At 33.5% G+C, this 20096-nt stretch overlaps 1 protein-coding gene across 4 annotated transcripts; it reads left to right on the top strand.

The window, feature by feature from the left end:
- Window positions 1-16214: 16214 nt before the first annotated feature.
- Window positions 16215-18393, top strand: LOC113689168 (F-box protein At1g30200). Of its 4 annotated transcripts, XM_072054792.1 has the most exons (4): window positions 16215-16603; window positions 16972-17068; window positions 17169-17304; window positions 17640-18354. In XM_072054792.1, the coding sequence occupies exons 2-4, from the start codon at window positions 16979-16981 to the stop codon at window positions 18086-18088; spliced, it is 675 nt and encodes a 224-aa protein (XP_071910893.1). In that variant the 5' UTR covers window positions 16215-16603; window positions 16972-16978; the 3' UTR covers window positions 18089-18354. The 4 variants fall into 4 exon arrangements, 3 of the variants coding, with proteins under 3 accessions (XP_071910893.1, XP_071910889.1, XP_027062792.1); XR_011816822.1 differs by having other exon boundaries at window positions 16215-17068; window positions 17169-17225; window positions 17640-18393; XM_072054788.1 differs by having other exon boundaries at window positions 17169-18354.
- Window positions 18394-20096: the final 1703 nt, after the last annotated feature.

The following is a 20096-nucleotide window of genomic DNA, read 5'->3' as shown; positions in this document are numbered from 1 at the left end:
TGAAGACCAAAAATCTCTCTCAAATTTGGTTGAGCAGTAGGTGCAGAGGATTTTATGTTATCCTGAATATCAGTAGAAGCATTTTGAGAAGAGTTTGCTCCCATTTCATGCCTTCTCTTGCCATTTCCCTAAAGAACGAATAATACCTTATTAAGTAACAACATTATCTATGCAGCAAACAACTCACACAATAAGTGAGAATAATTATTGAATAAAAACTACTGTCTTGGTTGATTTTCTAGCAGCTTTTTTTTTTGAATTTGAACTGGTGGTTGTGACTTGAAATTACAAATATAAACCATAAGCATTATTAGAAATACAAAACTATGAACTAGTAATATAATATATTAGTAGTAATATATTGATATGAATGTCCTCAATCAAACTAGCAATATCCACTTAGGACTGCACTTTTTCACAATGTATATCAAACAGTCCACCTGCAATTTGTGAAAAAGTCCTAATTTGATTGAGTGTCTTGGCCAAATTCACAGGTCTTACTTGTTGCACTTATTGCCTCCTTTCTCATCTTGCATGTCCTAGTGCTATGCTCTTTTCACCACAAAATATGCACTTGAAGATTTGTCCAAATCTTCTATCATTCTTCCTGTTCTCTTTTGTTTGTTCTATCTCATCAGTAGATTTTCTTCTTACTTTTTTGGATCTATTTGGTCCTTTTCCAAAAGATGATGGTAGTGGTGGTTTGATAGTCACATCTAGCTAGTCATGCTCTTTATTCACAGGCAATATGCAGCCCTCATAACACTTAAATAAGTGTCAACATTATAACACTCATCAATACAATTCATAGGGTCCTTCATTGCAACCCATAGTGCTAAAATAGCATGGTAGCATGGTATACCTATCAAGTCCCACTTTCTACACAAGCATATTCTATTTTCAATGTTAAATGCATACTTTTCTCCATATGGACCCCAAACTTCATAATATATATCATTGGCTTTGTGAGGAACACAGTAAGTTGCCTTTTCAATATTATCAATCACTTTTTTTTCTAATTTTTGGACATATTTGTGCTTACTCTATCTTAGGCCCTATCTTTATTTTTTTGCATTCTAGATATCACAATCTGCCTTAAGGATTCCATCAACCTAACAATTGACTCTTCGTTTGCATCTAAGATTTTTATAATTGAATGACTCACAAATGTTGTTGACTAGCATATCACACTTCGAAAATGTTCTAAAGTGTAATCTACTCCATTCAACTTAGTTCTTCTCATCCAATCACTTGGCAACTTCAAGATCAAGTTCTGCTATTACTTACATGTTTCTTATGAATTGAGGGATAGTGATCGCCTTAGCAGTCTTCCACAAAGCCTTTCTCAGAGCCATTTCCGTAAATCTAACAACTGACCAATTAGATTGCAAGTTTTTAACACAAAATCTATTATCAACATTTGGAAACACAGTCTCACAAGCTTGGATGATTCCCTTTTGCTTGTCACTCATAATTGTCCACTCATAGTCCTTTTCAATCTACAAATCCTCTCTCAACAGTGACAAAAACCAAATCCAAAAGTTCTTGGTTTGTGCCTCTATGGCTGTGTAAGCAATTGGGTATAATCTATTATTAGGATCAACTCTAACTGCTGTTAGAAGTATACTACTAGCTAGACCTTTAGAAATGTTCCATCTAAACCAAACAAAGGCCTACAAGCCTTCAAGACCTACTGTTTCACCCCTGCATAACACATATACAACCTCTGAGATTTTTCTTGCTTTGTGACTGCATCACAATAGCCATCTACCATCTTCATGATAATTGTGTTGCCTAGATTACTCCTTTTAACCTCATTAATATACCTTGGCAAATTGTTGTACTAGTCCACATTACTGCCATTGGCTAAGTCATTTGCAATCTTCTTTGCTCTATACCTTTAATGCCTACTCAAATGGCACTTATTCTCCTTCATTATTGAATTTTTGAAACTTACATAATCAAGCCCAGGGTTATCTCTAAATAAATTAGTATATTTTCTCCCACCCACCTAGATTTTGCACTTTAGTTATGATATGAAGTATCACACCTATGCTTTTCTTGAAAGGTTCTAATTTCTAAAGTACATGTTCCCTTCATCTTTCTAGCATATATGCACCAATCACAACCCTTCACAGGACAGTTAGCTATACTAATCCTGTCACACTTTATGAATTTCTACGACCTCTCCCTTTTGATATTTCAGATTTTAATTGCATCTTTCACCTGCTTAAAGTTGGTAAAGGTTTATCCAAGTACCATTTTTGAATTATTTATATCCTTAGGATTAAATATAGGGGGTCTACTACACTCTTCTTCATTTGACCCTTGCAGGCTTCCTGCATTAGAACCTAAATCTGGTGTTACGTTTATTTCAAAATTTTTAACAATAGAATAGAATCACCAGCCATTGGTCTCCTATTCTGTTATATTGCTTTCTATTTTCATCCCTCTTCAATTGCTTCTCTCTGATTTTGCCCTCGTAGCCATTCTGAATTTTGATCAACTATTTCTTTAAAACCATTATCATCAAAGTTTTAACCATAATCAGAGTCTTTTTGTGAAAACTCTCCATTATCACTTCTTGAACCACCCTAATAGTCATCATGAGATTCATCATCTTCCGTTTCTAGAACAAAGTCATAATCACCCATATCAGAATCCTACTGTGAGTCTATCAGTTCCCTAAAAGAAATTTCTATGAATAGATCAACTACTCTACTATAATAAAAATGGTATTCATAGTAAGTATATAATTCTCTATTGTGTTGAACCAATCGAAATCCATACTTTTCTATCAAAATATGGTACTTTTTTTTTTTTCACCATAAGCTCCAACTTGACTTTCCAGTATTCTATCCATCTCAAATAGACTAATTCCTATAACTTTTACATGATCAAATACCTTGACTTCATGTCCCTCATAATGAGTATCAGGTTCTTCTTCAAATTACCCTACAAATGACATCTCGTAGTAATTTCTATAAAATCACTTTCTTAGATGCAGTGAAAAATAAAGCACACAACAAGAAAATAGGGAAGAATCCAAATTAGAAGATGAAATTAAATGCAGTCAATTAGCCAATTCTTAATCAAATGCGGACTTGTCATACAAAATTTAGACAATGACAAAGACTACACTGAATTATGTCCACATAAAATAAACATTGATTGGTGGACAACCCAACAAAGAGAGACAGAGGGGACCACATCAGATTTCTAAATATTTATATATAGGGTTTTTGAAGGTTAGCCCATAACCAAATTTCAGACAACTTTTATGTCTTCCAACGTATCATCTTTTTAACTATAATATAACAATAAAATCAACATTTACAAATTATTAAAAGGGAATTAAGTCAAAAGTGGGTATCATAGTTCAGAGGTGGGATTTCGTTCAATTCTTTAGGCCTCATCGACATTTCTTCTTCATAGCTCCATCTCACCAACAATCTCAAGAAGATCTTCAAGGGTAATTCATTGATTCACAACAATGTCCTCTATCTCTGAATCTTAGGGTTTCTCTCTCGTTTATGAAGAAAATGGTAGCTTTTTTATTTTTCCTCTTTTTGTTTAGTGTGTTTAATTAAGAAGAGGTAAAAAAGCAAACAAAATAGTTAAGTTTTGGATGGATTTTCTAATTCAAAAAAGTAAAGCTATTACGTGAAGTCACGTGACTGCACGTGCCATGATTCCATTAAGAAATTGAATGAAATCTGTCAATTGCCCAATTTCATCCAAAATTGGATAAATTGGGGATCACATTTGCTTTTACAAATAGATTGGGGACAAGATTCACAAATGGGTTATTGATTGGGAACCAAAACACCACTTTCATCCAAATTATTATATCGAGATGAAATAAGCTATTATCTTATTATCAAGTTTTTTTTCCTTTTTCAGACAAAATTATGAGAAAACTACAATGTAAAACTAATATAATTAACAAATTAACTAAAAATAGTGGAAATTAAAACTTCAATTTAACAATAAAAACTAGTGAGAGTAGAGACTCACATACAACAAATTGACTCACATTAGTGAGACTTTTAAAACCTCTAAACCACAAATTGAATATTCAGGACCATATACAGTAAAAGATGCTGAGCTTATTGAAAGCATTCCCATTAAAAGCTATAGAAAAGTTGCTGAGTTTATTGAAAGCATTCCTATTAGCATACACAGAAGGATTGATAAAGCATTCTGGAAATTCTCCGAAACAAGAACATATACAGTAAAATCTGGATATGCAGTGGCAAAACAGGAATGTGATCAACACAGTAACAAGGAAAAAACAATTGTTGAAACTAGTTGGGAGATAAGAAAGCATAGTGTTTGGAAGAAGTTATGGCAACTGAATGTAAAGGCCAAATTGAAACATTTTATGTGGAAATGCCTGCAAAACTATATACCAGTGAATGAAGTTGCTTTCAAAAGGTTAGGAAAATGGGAGGGAAGATGTGACTGCTGTGGGGAGAACGTTGAAACCATAGAACATTTGATCTTTTTTTGTACAAATACAACATTGGTTTGGAAGTTGGCCCCAGTAAAATGGGATGGACTGAATGACAAAAAACATAATTTGTGGCTCTGGTGGGAAACTGCAATGCAAATAGTCTCAAAGGAACATGGTCAGGATCAAATAAACTTAATAATTAATATCTTTTGGCAAATTTGGAAAGCTAGGAACAAAAAAGTGTTTGAAAACTCCAATTCGGATCCAAGCAGAATAGTATAGAAAGCACAAGGAGATTGGATAGAGTACGAACAATTAAGAGAAGCAGAGCAAGAGAACACTGCACTATATGCCAACAGAGAGACACAAGTCAGAAGAGAGCCACCAAAGAAGATGTAATAAGCCTGTACATGGATGCTGCAATCTTAGCAAGAATGATCAGAACTGGTCAAGGGATAATTGCTAGAAACTGCAGGGGAAAGATAGTGAAGGCAAGAGGGATTGAGAACCAGAGGAAAGGAGAAGCAATCAAGGAATAAGCTTTTACTATAAGAAATGTAGTGATGATGATCAAAAATGCAAGGTCGACTAAAATTGAAGTTCACACAGACTGCAAATTAGTAGTGGACCAGATTAACAGCTGCAATGACTATGATTACAACATTACAACTATTATGGAAGGCATTCAGGAACTTAGAGCAGGGTTTGAAAGTTGTAGTTTCTTTTTTGTACCTAGATCAAAAAACCAAATCAGCCATACACTAGGTCAATTTGCTGTAAAGTTAGTGCATGATGTAGACTGGGAATAAGATTTCCCAATATGGCTGATAGACTTAGCACAGAAGGAGATGAGGGTAGTGGCCCCTTTTTTTATAATTAATCTTGTACTATCAAGTGTTAATATCTATATATATATAACTGTTAACATTTGTAGAAAAAAAAAAGAATATTCAGGACCTCGAGCTTAATTCAATACATAGTTGAATTTTAGTTGATATCGTTTGAATTTGTTAGTATTAGAATGTCATTATGTAAATTAAGCACAAACTGTCATTATATGGGTTGGATTTGTGTAACACCCCTTCTTGTTCTTCCAGTCTATCTAAGTTCTACAATAAAAAAAATGTATTATGTTAATACATATTGTAAAACAAGATTGTAAGATGTCAATTTATCATTTTCTTGAACTTTCACCTTTTTTCTCTTTTAGTGGACAATGTTTTTGTGAGATATAATTTAATATAAATAAGAGCAAAGCAATGGATAAAGTGCAAAAGTGGGGTAAGAGGGAAGATTAAGAACGGCAACAGGGTAGGTTTGGGCCAAGAAAACTCTGTTCCATTCCCCTCCACCCCTTTACCCCAACCTCTGTCTCTCCTTATTGTCCCCATGAGTGTCCGCTACAAATTTGTCTTTATCTTGTTAATTTTACCTTGTTAGTTTACATTTATAAAACTAACAACCATTTTTCTAAGTGTTCTTTTGAATTTCTAGCAAAAATTTAACATGAAATCAAATTTAAATGTCATTTTGATCTTTTGATTTCCTCTATGATGGATACTGTGAAGAATTTGAATCAATAAGTTTTGCTTTTGATTAATAACATGCAATACATGGAAAAAGAATTAAGCAAACTAACGTAACAAGTACATCCTAGTTGACCCATGAATTAAACAGGAAAGGATATATGGTATTACCACAACATAATTATATTGATTGTAACAATTTGAATAATTAAAAATATCAACAATTATCATACTTGAGAGATACAAATTGGAGGAATGATCCCCTAAAGAAAATATATAATTTTTCTATGTGGATATATATATATATACATATATTAATCATAGGTAGGGAATAGGGTGCGGGTGTCCTCCCCAATACTCCATCCCATTTAAGGCAAGGTAGTTCTCGTCTTTACTTGTATTCCTCCTTCCCTATTTCTTTCTCATGGAACTAGCACTCAAGGCACCTTAATATGCAAATGTCAAATTAAGGTAGAATGAAACTAAAACACGTCAAAGATTTAGGGGATATCTTTTCAAAAATAAAAAGAAAGATTTTGGGAATATGATTGCAACTTTTTTTAATTTTTTTTTATTTTAGCTTGAGGACTAGTCAAACTTTATCTTTTAATCTCATTTGAGACCATTCTCGTTATGGATCAAATGCTTTATTCATAAAATCTATTGAGAAATTTCTTAAAATTTAGAGACTTATGTTTTCACAAGTTAGAACATACTTTATCTCATAATTTACACAAAAAGTATTCGTATAGGATATAGGCATTGTTCGGATTGAAGAAAGAGAACTCTAACAGAAAAAAAAAGAAAGGAGAGTAGAAGAAAGCATCCATCTTGTTTGGATTAAATACAAAAGGAAAAAAAAAAGAAACATTGAAAATATTGTTTTAATTAAGGAAGGAAAGGAAAGGAGACTGTCAAGTTTTAGTTACATTTTTATTCATAATTTAAAAGTCTAATTTATAAATAGATAAAGTTTTTTAGGAAATTTTAAAATTTTCATTAATATCAGTTTCCTTTCCCTCCATTGCCCCTGTGACAGCCCCACCTTCCCCTAAGGCGAACCAAAGGGGTTAGCGGACTGCCTGCCCAGCTCTCGCCAGGACTACGGTACAGTTTACGTCGTTCTATAACGTTCCGGAACATACCATTACACGCAAACAAGTCAAAATCATAAAAATAAAAAAAATGAAACTTTGCGCCGAAGATGAATAGTGTAGGACACGTCAGAAATCCGGATTCAGTCCAGAGCCTTTTCATTCAAAATTTTCTTTTGCCGTTTGATAGCCAAATCATTCCGAAAGTCAACCAAACATCAACCAAGCATATATACATTGAAATTCAATATTTACAACCACCTTGGCATGTCAAAAGCTATGTATCATGGATATACATGTTTGGTTTGCCATTCAACAGATAAACCCACTATACATTAGGGTTTCATGCAAGAGCGATTCAAAATGGCATATACATGGCTCAATTTGGCAACCAACTTCCAAAAGGGTTCATTTTCCTGTAAGGAAAACAAATGGAACAGAGTGAGCTAAAGCTCAGTGAGTTACCACCACCAAAGCATCTAAAATCACATAAGAACAATCGTTCAATGCAAGTATGCCAATAAGAAGTAAATCAAATCAGTGAAAGGATACGGACGGCTCTCAGGAGCCCATTTCCACGCTTATTTCTTGATCCAACCTCATTGACCCTCCGTCAATGCTAAGAGTAACCATCCGTAGACATCACTTACATCCAACCGTCCAACTATCATACCCCAACCGGGCCCGCACTCCATTCAGTCATTTGGGTAATACTCGAGTATACCGGAACCAAAGGTCTCATTACCACAAGATTCCACAGTACAGTCCCCGTGGCATGACAATTTTCACGATCAAGCCCTCGCCGGCTCGATCCAATTGACTACCAAACGGGGTTGAGCTCAGTGATACAGTAAAGCCATTGGACATGCACCCCAATGACACCAAATCAGTTTCCATGAATGGAATTCAGTATCTCATATAACAAGTGCAGTATTTCAGTAAAACGGTAAATAGCTATGAAGGAAATCACAAGGGGTGAGGGCGGTCAAGTACACCCTCACCTCAACCGCTTCCAACAACCAATTAAGCCTTCAAGGCATCAAATACACATAGCACAAAGCCACATTATAACAAGTAAATGAGTAGTATACTCACCAAGCAAGAAAGTGGTGTTTCATACACCGTGGTCACCAAGACGTCGTGAGCTACCGTCACGTCCTAAAACATATAACACATACAATGAGACTCGATAACGAGTCATATACATAACTAAGCATGACTAAGCATGATAGAGTTTCATACACATAACTAAGCATGATAGCAAACCAGCAATTAGAAGTAGCATTAGTCTTGGCCCCAAATAGAAAAACTGTTTTGCCCTTATTATGCGGTAATGGCGTCAAATTCACTACGATTATCGGATGGGGGTGTAAGACCCACCGTTTCGAAGCTATGAAATAGGGCTACAACAATGTAGAAGGCCACTCAGTCCAGTTCCTCGCACAAATAGGTCAAATGTGACAAAAACTAAACCAGCATTACCAAAACAGGTTTGCAAAACACACAAAACTGTAATGAACACAACTCAGTCTATACAGGTCCAAATGCCGAAATTCTAAAGGCATATGATAGCTAAGATATCCAGCTACATTTCATCAGAAGACACCAACAACAGAATCCAAACCAATTCCAGTCAAAACAGACAATTCCTATCGCAGTTCGGACATTCTGTTCACCAAAAACAGCAACAGTAAAAACGGCATAACTCACTCTATACTACTCCAAATGCCCTGAAATTTTGCAGGCACTTCATACTCATCAATACCTACAACTTTCATGTTTTGAGCAAAGTCCAATTCGGCCTCTATCTATGACCTAAAATTTCAGACAGATTAGGGGTTCATGAACCCTAACTTTTCACATTTCATTCCAAATCCAAAATTGGTTGCATTTAACCACAATTCACACCTACTAGAGCCAAAGCCCCTTATTACCAACCATCATACTAGTCCAAAACATCAAAATCATATGAAACCAGAAAATTCATCATAAAATGGAAAACTTCACCAAAACTCTTCAAATCAAGAAATAAATCACATTTTCCAACACTCAAGCCACTTCTAAGCATAATATAACCATCATTAGGTGTAGTAGGGGGGTTCAAGCATCACTTACCAAGTAGCAAGAGAGAGAGAGATGTTGGCCACCTTAGAGCTTCAAACAAACTTCACTAATACACTTACTATCACTAGAAGAAAGGTTTTTATGGAGTAGAATCTAATCTAGGCTTTTGTTTGTAGAAGATTGAAGCATATGGAAGCTTGAAAGTTGAAGAATTTCCTTCCTTCTTTGCTCAAGGAGAACCGGCCACAAGGAGAGAAAAATGGTGAATTTTGTGCAATTTTTGATATTTAATCCTTTGGTAAAAAAAAAAGTCAAGAAAGTGAATAGTGTTTCTTAAAGTCCAACTAATGAGAAGATGACACTTGTCACCTCATTAAATGCATTCTTATCTTTCTTATTCCCTCTCACATCAATCACTTCACACATTCTACTTATCTCTTGACACCCGAAACTTAACCTTATTGGCCGAATTTTTCCGAACTATTCGCACTAGTGGGTCCCACGTCCACTATTTACTCTTAATTTTCTAAAAACTCTCCAATACTAGAAAAATCATCTTAAAACTATAATTACGCATAAAATCTACCAGAAAATATTTCTAAGCCCGAAAATGCAAAAATATAAGCAATTAAGGGGTAATAAACCCTAGAAAAAAATAATTAGGGTTTTACGGGTTCTCACAGCCATCCAATTTTAGATGGAAGGCAAACTAACAAATAACTAGAGAAAATTTTAAAATTTTCATTAATCTTAGTTTTCTTTCACTTCGTTGCCACCCACTTTTAGGTAGAAAGAATACTAATAAATAACTAGATCTCATCCCTCTCTTTCTCTTCATATTATTTCCTTTATCTCTTCAAAAATCAATCCAATCATCAAAAACCTTATCATTTCCTTTCCATTTCTTTTCTTCGTATTCCCTCAAAATAAATAGTGCATTTTGTTACCAATTAAGCAAAAATGAAACATTTGATAAAGAAAATAATAAACATTTATACCTTCGAAAAAGAAAATATTTATTTATCTATATAATACAACATATAAATGTATAATGTTGGAGCACCACTAGATGGTGTTAATATAAAATCAAACTATGATCAGTACACTCCATAGAGGTGCAAAATAATCACAAATTCATAATATTCAAAGTTATCCAACAGCCATGTCATAAGCAACTCTACAATATCCAAACTTCTTCAATTCTCTAGACCATTTACTTTTAAATCAAACTTCTTCCATTTTCCATACCATTTAGTCAATTGCATTATCAAATATAGTAGGAAAGAGAAAAAATTTACAATATTTTTATTAGTTGTACATACCTCAAGTATGCCTTAAAAACTAGTAGTACTATAATATAACAACATCATTGCACTTATAATATAATGATAATGATAGCAATAGTAGTACTATATTAACTAGTGGTGGCAGTATACGTGATCATAGTATTTTGTATTTATTATGTATTTAAGAAAAATTTTGCAAATAATCTAGAAACCAAATAGAAAAAGAAAACATAGTACATTTTCTATTTATTATATATTTCATTAAATTTGTGCTTGATTACAGATTTGTTTATGGGAAGTTATTCACTATAAGAACACGATTCACAACTGTAGTGTTAACCAACAAGTCAAATGATGGTCTCTAAATCTTTGATCTCTTACTTTTCTCTCTGCTCATAATGAGATTAATCTCTTATTCATTATTGTGTCACTAGGAGTGGTGATTTTGTTTAATGTTGATTGTTCAAGTTAAAGTAGTATACCCACACTTTTAAAAATCTACAAGATATAAAAGTACAAAACTCGAGTACTGTAGCAATTGGGATTGATTGTGGTCCGGTTATTGCAGTAATATTGATCAATTTGAGGGGCGTTTGGTTAGGGATAGGACCAGTTATGTTGTAATTTTTACAATTTCAGTGGCAATTGTTGTAGGCTTGCTTTAATCTTTCGTGTGTTTCTGTGTTTTATGCTGCCAACAACTAATGTTGAGTGGACTGGTTATGCTGTAATTTGGATGAATTTGGGGGCTTTATTGAATCTGGTCATAGTTAGTGGGTACTAAGTTGTTGCTTTTTTAGTGTTTGCATGTTGGTGGATTGAATTACAGCGGTTGATTGTGTTCTAAGTCTCCACCTCCGCTTCCACTTCTACTTCCATTTCCACTTCAACTCTGCCACTACCTTCCCAAAACTTCACTCTCCCAGTACCTGCAACCCTCCTCCTTACTTGGCCTTCTACTACCGGCACCCTCCCGATTAACTTCAACCTACCTCACTTTCTTCTTGCATTTCTATGTAAGTTTTTCCTTGATTTATTGACAAAATTTTAAGTAAATTAATAATCTCATAATCTGAATGTTGACAATCTTTACGTGGATTTATTGAGATAGCTTGCTTATCAAATTAGCCAAGCGAAAGAATAGTTGTGTGAACTACAGCTTCTGGAGATTTACACGGACATTTAACATCTGCGGTGAGAATGTTAGACTCTTGATTTTTGCTTCACCTCCAGCCATGAGTTTTGTTTATTTGTATGTTTGAATTTACATGTACGATTGATTACATTCACACTTCACAAATATGTGTTTATAGTAAATCTCGAATAGAGAAGTTGCTTCATGTTTTGATTGATTTAATGTAATTCCATCAATGCATGCTTCGTTTACGGTCCGAATCAGTGGTGTGTCTCCCTCTAAATATTGCTTTTTACTTGTTGGTAGCAGACTACCCCCATTGATTTGTTAAGCATTTTGTTTATTACCTACTTTTAGCATCTGGGTTCTTTGAATATGATCTGCCTATCTGGAAAGAATGTAGACTGGAAATTGCAATCTTATAAGTCAATAGTTCTTAAATGCCTTAATATGGATCAGATGCATAGATTTGAAATATCTGTTTAGAGATTGATTTCATCTAATAATAATTGGTCAATATAGATAGTATCTTACAATTTGGTAAATCTACCATGTTTTGTATAAGACTGGCTCTTTCATAATAGTAGAACATGAATAAAGAGAACAAAATTTAAGCTCACAGGTTAGATGCAACAGCACAATTCCAAGTGAAATTAGCAGCTTGTGCATTGTGTAGAAATACAGCTAATAGTGGATCTTTTATCTGCTTTAGATCATTTAGCACATAGAAAAGTTTAGTTTGAAATCATGTAGGTGATTTTGAAGAGAAACCTGATTCCTTTTTTGTTTGTGAAAAGACTTGAGTCATTCACTACTTCTGACTTATCAGTGAGTATTTTGTTTCCAACTAAAATTTTTAATGTATGGTCTCTTTTCTAACATTTTACTTAAAATTTCATTTACTAAGTTCCAGTTGGGTTAAAGCTTGAAGTTAATGTAATACATGTTATCTAGCTATTCAGATAGAAATTTGAGCACCTACTGGGAAAAAACATTGTGTTAAGAATTACATCCAAGCATCTTTTACGCCACATGAAGCTTGCTCTATATAAGAGGGAATTGTGGATGTAATAGGTGGCACAAAAAGTATAAATGGTGACATTGAAAAGTTGATAATTTAACCGAGAAAACTACAGAATCGCTTGAAGTTTTATCTTTTTTTCCCCTATTTTTCTTTGGTAGTTGGGTCACTATTTTTGGATATAATTTGATTGAACTATAATTGCATTTAGGTGCAAGAGAAGCAGTTGGACTTATTTCTCTAAACCAGAAGGTGACCTTTGTATGCATTTTCTATTTCTTTACTTTTGTATATCCAAATCTCCAAGTGTTTTGGCTAATCTTTAAGTTGGGTAATTGATTGTTTGTTGATATATGGCTGTATGATGGACATTCTGTTCAAATCTGATTTATATAGCAGCGAAAATATGCAAGCCTAGAAGAGGACTATGTGGAGAGGAATAGAAAACGGTGTGAGCAGCGAGTTGCATCAAATGCAAATCATGATACCGAAACAATTCCAAGTTTATGTACTATGGCCATGATTGCATTTAACGTACGCCAACCAATGAGCAAAGTGTAATCAACTAATGTTAATTCCTCCATAGACTATCTTGGTGTCCTCAACGATGTTAGTTTTGCGAATGGAAATCACACCTCTACAGTTCCTACCTATCATTATGGTAGCTTTTCAGTTGTTTCTATCAGTCCCGTCTTTGATCACCCTACATGTTGACCTATTGATAACTTGGGCATGCAAAGCATGGTATATTTAAACTTGGCAATTTTTTGTTTCTTTATGTTAAGATATAAGAGACCTAATTCAATTAATTATGCTCCCGTGTAATTATATTTATTCGAGTAAATTGTGTTAAGTCTTAGCTAAACATATAATGGAATTTAGACATTCTGGATTCAATGACAGATGTATCACCATTGTAGATGAATATTTGCACCATTTGTACATGAATTTCCATATTAGAAAATTATGTGTATTGGATTATATATAGAAACCTAAAATTATGTATGTTAAGCTTACACCTGGGCATTGCCGCGCCAATGTGTGGCAGCCAAAAACTAGTAAAATTAAGAAGTCTAAATCCCATAAAATGTTTGCCTAGGATCAATAAGGTTTTATGAAGGTTGAAACTTGAAAGATTATACCATATATAGTGGAATCCTTGTCCATTTTGTTTATTTCTAAGTACTAATACTCGATTCCATTTCAGTTGAAAAAAATTACATTCAATTAATATATATATGCATATGTATGTATGTACGTATATTAGTATATCACACATAAACTGAAGAGGCAAAAGATAATTGAAAACATTATATTTGATCTAATTTCCATTTTTTTCAATGTGCTTATATGGTGCCTAAGAGCACCAAATAGAAAAAGGGGTTAAATGCAAAAATCCCCTACAAACAATCATCCCAATTGGGCACCAAATAGAAAAAAAGGGTTAAATGCAGAACTCCCTTATGAACTATCATCCCAATTGCACGTACTTGACACCCTAAAGTATTTTAATAGGCAATTTATACCTTTGGTCAACTAAAAAATGATGAAAAATTAACTCCATTCAAATAATTGATGAAATGACCAATTTTTCCTCCATTAAAAGTTTAAATGGCAAAAATACCCTTTTGATGGGCAATATTACTACTTTAAATAGATTAATTTTCACTTCATAAAAAAGCTAATTGAAAACACATAAAAATAAAACACAAGGTCACTTGCAACAATAATTAAAACAAAACAAGTAGAAGAAAAAAAGGAAAGAAGAAAGTGAATAAATTGGCTTCAATTCAAAAGATTACTATCATGGAAAAGACATTATTGTAAAATCTTATTTATTCCTGTAATTGTGACCTATACTTTTGGTTTCTCTTTGTATGCACTAAGTGAAATTTTAAATTTTTATTGAAATTTCTAAGTTTTATATATATGTGTGTGTGTGTATATATATATAATGTAAGTGGTAGGTATTGAATCCAAAATCTCTTACTTATAATCTCTTCCACCTTACTACTAATCCCTCTCTTCTAAGTCCAATATTTTGTTTGCTAACATCAGCGATTTAATTTAGGTCTACTATTGAACCTTGTTGCTATTATGGTGCTAAATTCATATGAAATTTTTGTGTTTTATTCCGTTTAAATACTTGTAAAGATTTCAAGTGGAATTCTATGACGTTATGATGTACCAAAGAAGAAGATAACGAGATTGTAGAAATTGCAATAGTAGCCCTTAGTTTTTTTTTTTTGTATTCTGCCCTTTTACGTTTGACCCCCAAGAGTCTTAATTATCATTCAAAGTGAACCCGTATTTTATTTTATTTTTTTATATTTTCTGTTAGGCTTTTCTTATGAATGAAAAGTAGTCTATTTTAAAGTGATAAGTTTTTCCCATCAAAAGGGTTTTTTTGTCACTTAAGCTTTTAATAGAGGACGAATTAATCATTTCATCAAATACTTGGATGGAGTTAATTTTTTCAATTTTGTTAGTTGACTAAGGGTATAAAGTGCAACTAGTATATTAGTTCATGGTTTTTCACAATTTATGGATCGGACACTTTTGTCCCTAAATATCAAGTAGGGAGACAAAGTGTCAATTTAATAAAGGGTTAATCACATTTTATCCCCTTAAAGAATACCCCATTTCTCAGTTTACCCCATAACCTTTAATTTTGCTCACTTAACCCCCTTTAGGACAAAATTGCCCTTGCATTATTTTGACTTTTCATTTGCCTTGTTTTCCTTTCTTTTATTTTTTTTTCTCTTTCTTCTTTATTTAATTCTTCATCTTTCCCACAAAAATCTTCACCTTAATGATTGAAATTAGAAAAGAGGAATTGCAGAGATCTATCTTCTCTTCAAATGATTAAAAAATATTCAAATCAATTTCCTAAAATACAATTTTTTTAGCGTTTCAATTCTTTTAATTTTGGGTTTTCCTCTTTCCTTTTTAGTTTCTCATTTTATTCCCAAGAAAATACCTTAAGATGAAATTGTGACCTGATTAATAATCATCAATTGAAATTTGTGACACATGGCATCATACAAAAAATCAAAATTAGTTTTTGATGCCTTTTAAACCTTCACCCAGAAATATGCAATTACAAACTCAAAACAAAAATTTTCGTTAAAATAGAATTTCAATTGGGAAGGATGAAAGAGAGAAGAAAGAGAAAAAGAAATAAAAGAAAGGAAAATAATTTCATCTTATGATATTTTTTTGAGAATAAAATGAGAAACTAAAAAGGAAAGAGGAATACCCAAAATTAAAAGAATTGAAAGGCTAAAAAAAATTGTATTTTAGGAATGTGATTTGAATATTTTTTTATCATTTAAGGAGAAGATAGATCTCTGCAATTTCTCTTTTTTAATTTCAATCATTAAGATGAAGATTTTTGTGGGAAAGAGGGAGAATAAAATAAAAAAGAAAGAGAAAAAGAAATAAAAGAAAGGAAAACAAGTTAAATGAAAAGTCAAAATAATGCATGGGCAATTTTGTCCTAAAGGGGGTTAAGTGAGCAAAATTAAAGGTTAGGGAGTAAACTCAGAAATGGGGTATTCTTTAAGGGGATAAAATGTGATTAACCCTTTAATAAATCCCAAGAATAAAATGCAACTAAGAGTAAAGTTCCACTTAAGAATGCTCATCTCGAAACTCTACACCTTTGATTAACCAAAATTGTTTCGCAATTATCACCGGCCAAATGTAGGATCTTTCCCGGTCGGTTCCAGCTTTCCAAAATCAACCATATTGACGCCTTCCAAAACCATCAAATGGCCTTTCCTCTTCTTACTTTTCTTCCTACCAAAGTATCCATCCAAAAATACCCATCGCGTTTTCAGTTTCCTCCGGTCAGAAATATCAGAGAATTCAGGAAGTAGTAGAGTATTTTCATAAATTTATCTAACAATAAGTTTTCATTTTCCTCAAACCAATAAGAAATTCAAGAAACCGCTTTCAGTTTCCTCCAGTGAATCAAGAATTCAAGAAACAGGGGAAAGAAAGCGAAAAACACAGAACTGTAGGAATTAAATCAAGATCATTATTATTATTTGTTAGTTTCCATATTGTTGGTTCTGATCTCTTAATTATGTCGGTAGTGGTTTTTAAGTCCAGGTCCAATTGTATTAAAGATTCCCTTTGTGGTTCGAAAGCTAAGTTTTAGGAAACTAACTGATCTATATATACCACTACTAGTATTGATGTTTCGTGCGCTGAGAATTGAAAAGATAAAAAATTGGTTGTTGCCTCCCGAAGCTTTCCTTGCTTCCTTTCTTTCTTCCTTGTGCCGTTCTGGTTGTTTATATTTTCCCCTGCCATAATTGTTTCTTTGGTTTTGAGATTTGTCTTGATTTGTTTATCCTGTGGGTTATATTCCTACAATAACAGGACAAGAATGGCTTCTTTCTGCACTGCTCAAGAAGAAGAAAAAGATGATTTTTTTGATGAATTACCAGACCCTATTGTGTTTCTGATTTTCAACAAGGTGCATGATGCAAAATCTCTGTGTTTGTCCATGTCTGTTTGCAAACGCTTTCACGCAATCATCCCCGAAGTTGACAATGTTTTCCTTTCGATGCGTGCAGAACATAACCAAAACAAGCAAAGCAAGCAAAAGACCATCACAGAAACACTCCATGAGGGTAAGAAATCATTCAAGAACATTTTCACTAAAGCTATTGCGAAGCCCTTCAAATATTTCACTCGATTGCCTAAATCAAGGTCAGAATCTTGTGAATCTGCTGATGAATATAGTTTTTGCATGCCAAAAGAAGCTTTAAAGTGTTTCAGAGCTATTCGTAATTTACAGCTTAACCTCCCAAATCCTACAAGTGATAGTTGTTTGAGTTCAATGATATGGAAAGCTGAGTTTGGGAGCAAACTTGATTATATTCTGGCATTACACGCCAAAGATACTTCAGAATTTGATGAAAGCTACGAACTTTGTAGCTTTGATAAGAATTCTGATAGTGGGGATTCAGGAGAATCATCAATGTTCATGAAAGATGAGGAGTTCGATAAAAGGCTGACAATGATCTTGGCTTGCTTGGTTGTAGCATCTGCGAGGCGCCTATTGTTTCGCGAGACGTTGAAGGATCATCAGACTTTGCAGAATGTGACAATTTCGGATGAAAAACAGATAGGAACTTTTAGTATGAATCGCAGACAAATTGAAGAGTTCAAAAGAGGTATGAATTCTAGGGATTGGATTAAGAAGACTTTAGTGGAGAGTGACAAATCAACGCCATTTTTTCGCATGAAGGTTTGGGATGTGCCTGAGTTGAAGCTGTCAGGATGTACAATGAAGGGGGTAACTCTGGTGGTGATAGAGAGGATTGAAGAGGAGAATAAGAAGGTGGAGGAAAGCTGGGATTGGGTGGTGAAGACTTTTGATGGGGAAGGGGAAAAAGAGAAGGTGTTTAATGAAGCTGTGAGGAAGTTGTTTGAGAAGAAAAGAAGTTACATAAGCAGGGAGATGAACTCATCTTTTGACATTCTTCAATAGTAGGCAAAAGGGATCAAGCAAGGAGATTTGGACCTATTCCACATGAGGAAACAAAGAATTAATTACAAGATTAATTTCCTTTTTAAAAAAAAAAATTTTTTTCTTTGAGAGCTGCCATTTGGCTTAGTTGCTGGAGGTGTTTGCTGTCCGTAACTCACTTGGAAGGTTAGGTTTTGTGAAGACAACTTCTCATGTAAATACTTCATGAATATGACTTGCTTATTTTCAATATGTTATAGATTGTCGTGAAGCATATTCATTTGCTATATAGGGGCTATATAAGAGTAAGCATTATAGTTTGTTGATGCACAGATTCCAGTTATATAGACAAACTTAATTCATTGTCTTGACAATCATAACTCAGTACATGAACTTGCCAATTCTGTTCTGACATGGTTTAAGGGATCTGCTCTGAAAGGTTAAATGTCCTCATGATAGATTGATAATGATGAAATCTTTTTCCAAGTAATTCCTGCTGATGAAAGCTTTTACAAGAACACAAGTGCTATTTGCATGGTGGTTGTAGAAATATATTTCAACAGGTTTACGATCAAGAAACAATCTGAATCACAAAAAGACAATTAAGTGTTGATATTGGCGAAGAACAAATCTTATCACCGAAAGGTGAATTGTTCATTTGGCATTACATTGACACCCTAAACTTCTCAACAGCTGCCTGGATTAGTTGAAGACTGTTAAAAAACTCACTTTGTTTTCCTGCCAATGAAACTGAGAAATATAACAGATGCATACCTGAGAAATATTGTCCTTATTTTAATTGTACATCACTCAGATTTCTGGTTCACTATTCAAGTTCTTGCATGAAGTGTTTAAGGGTGTGAGTCCTCAATCCAATAGTGCGAGCACGTTGAAAACTAGTCAAGATTCTTTGTGTTATTTTTAATAGAGGAAGGGTGGTATTTAAGAAAATAGGGAGGGGGAATGGGAATTGGAACTAAAAGCCTTTAAATTGCGAGATTTTAGCTTTAATCCCTAGATTAAGGCCTGCTCGACCTGATAAATACTCCTGACGCAATTTTTGAAATAGCTATTTATTTACTAAAGTTTAGGCTATCGTATCCTAGATAGACTAATTATTAATTCTAAACTTGACGTATTCTGGGACAACTATTAAGCCTATCTTGGTTCTTTCTTTTGAAGAAAACACTAAAAGGTTGAACTCTGCTTAATACAGTTTTGGCAAGTAAACATAGGAAATTATATGAGACGAGGCAAAAATTAGGGGGAAAATGCAAATTTCCCCTTCATGAAGACAAGATATGTCTTTTGTCCCACTTTGTCAAGGCTAGGCAACAATGAAATATTATTGATTGCAAACTTGTTAGCCCAAATAGAAGTGCAGATTGCAAACACATGGCAGTTTGTACATAAGAGTAAAAACTGGAACATTGACATAAAAGAAAAGAGAAAATCTTAAATACACTGACAGCATATACACTATCATCGTTGAATTCATGATATATGTGCAAAAGTTGAATTTTAAATTTAAATTTTACATAGTTATCATTCATCCAACGCTGATAATGTATACACTGTCAGTGTAGGAAAGATTAATCCAAAAGAAAAAGGAAACTATATAGAATTTATAAATTGGTGTAGAATTAAACTCCTTGAATTTAGTCCCTGGGAATTAGAGGTGGCGGACTGCTAGCGCCCTTCTTGAGAGATTCAAAATTCATAAGAAGGGTGAGATGTGGAAAATTTGTGAATAAATTATGAGTTATAATTCAAGAATAAAAAATAATTATTAAATTTATTATTAAATGTCTAAATTACACTAGTTACAGTGTGTACTTTATTAAATACAAAAGTGCACCTCAATGAACAAAAAAGTGCGACTTTAGTTAATATAGGTGTATGCACATACAAAATTTGATGGCTGGTAGAGGCGTAAACATGTCTAAATAAGTCGAATATTCTAATATTTAAGTTTATTTGTTTATTTTGACGAGTTTGAAATTTTATTCAAATTTGTCTTGTTTACTTC

This window comes from Coffea arabica, chromosome 1e (genome assembly GCF_036785885.1).
Source record: "Coffea arabica cultivar ET-39 chromosome 1e, Coffea Arabica ET-39 HiFi, whole genome shotgun sequence".
NCBI lineage: Eukaryota > Viridiplantae > Streptophyta > Magnoliopsida > Gentianales > Rubiaceae > Coffea > Coffea arabica.
Note: the sequence above shows the minus strand (reverse complement) of the source record. Positions and strands in the feature narration are given on the sequence as shown.

Excerpts from the sequence above, each read along its gene's own strand:
- LOC113689168 (XM_072054788.1), top strand. The coding sequence starts at position 17,345 with ATGCCAAAAGAAGCTTTAAAGTGTTTCAGAGCTATTCGTAATTTACAG.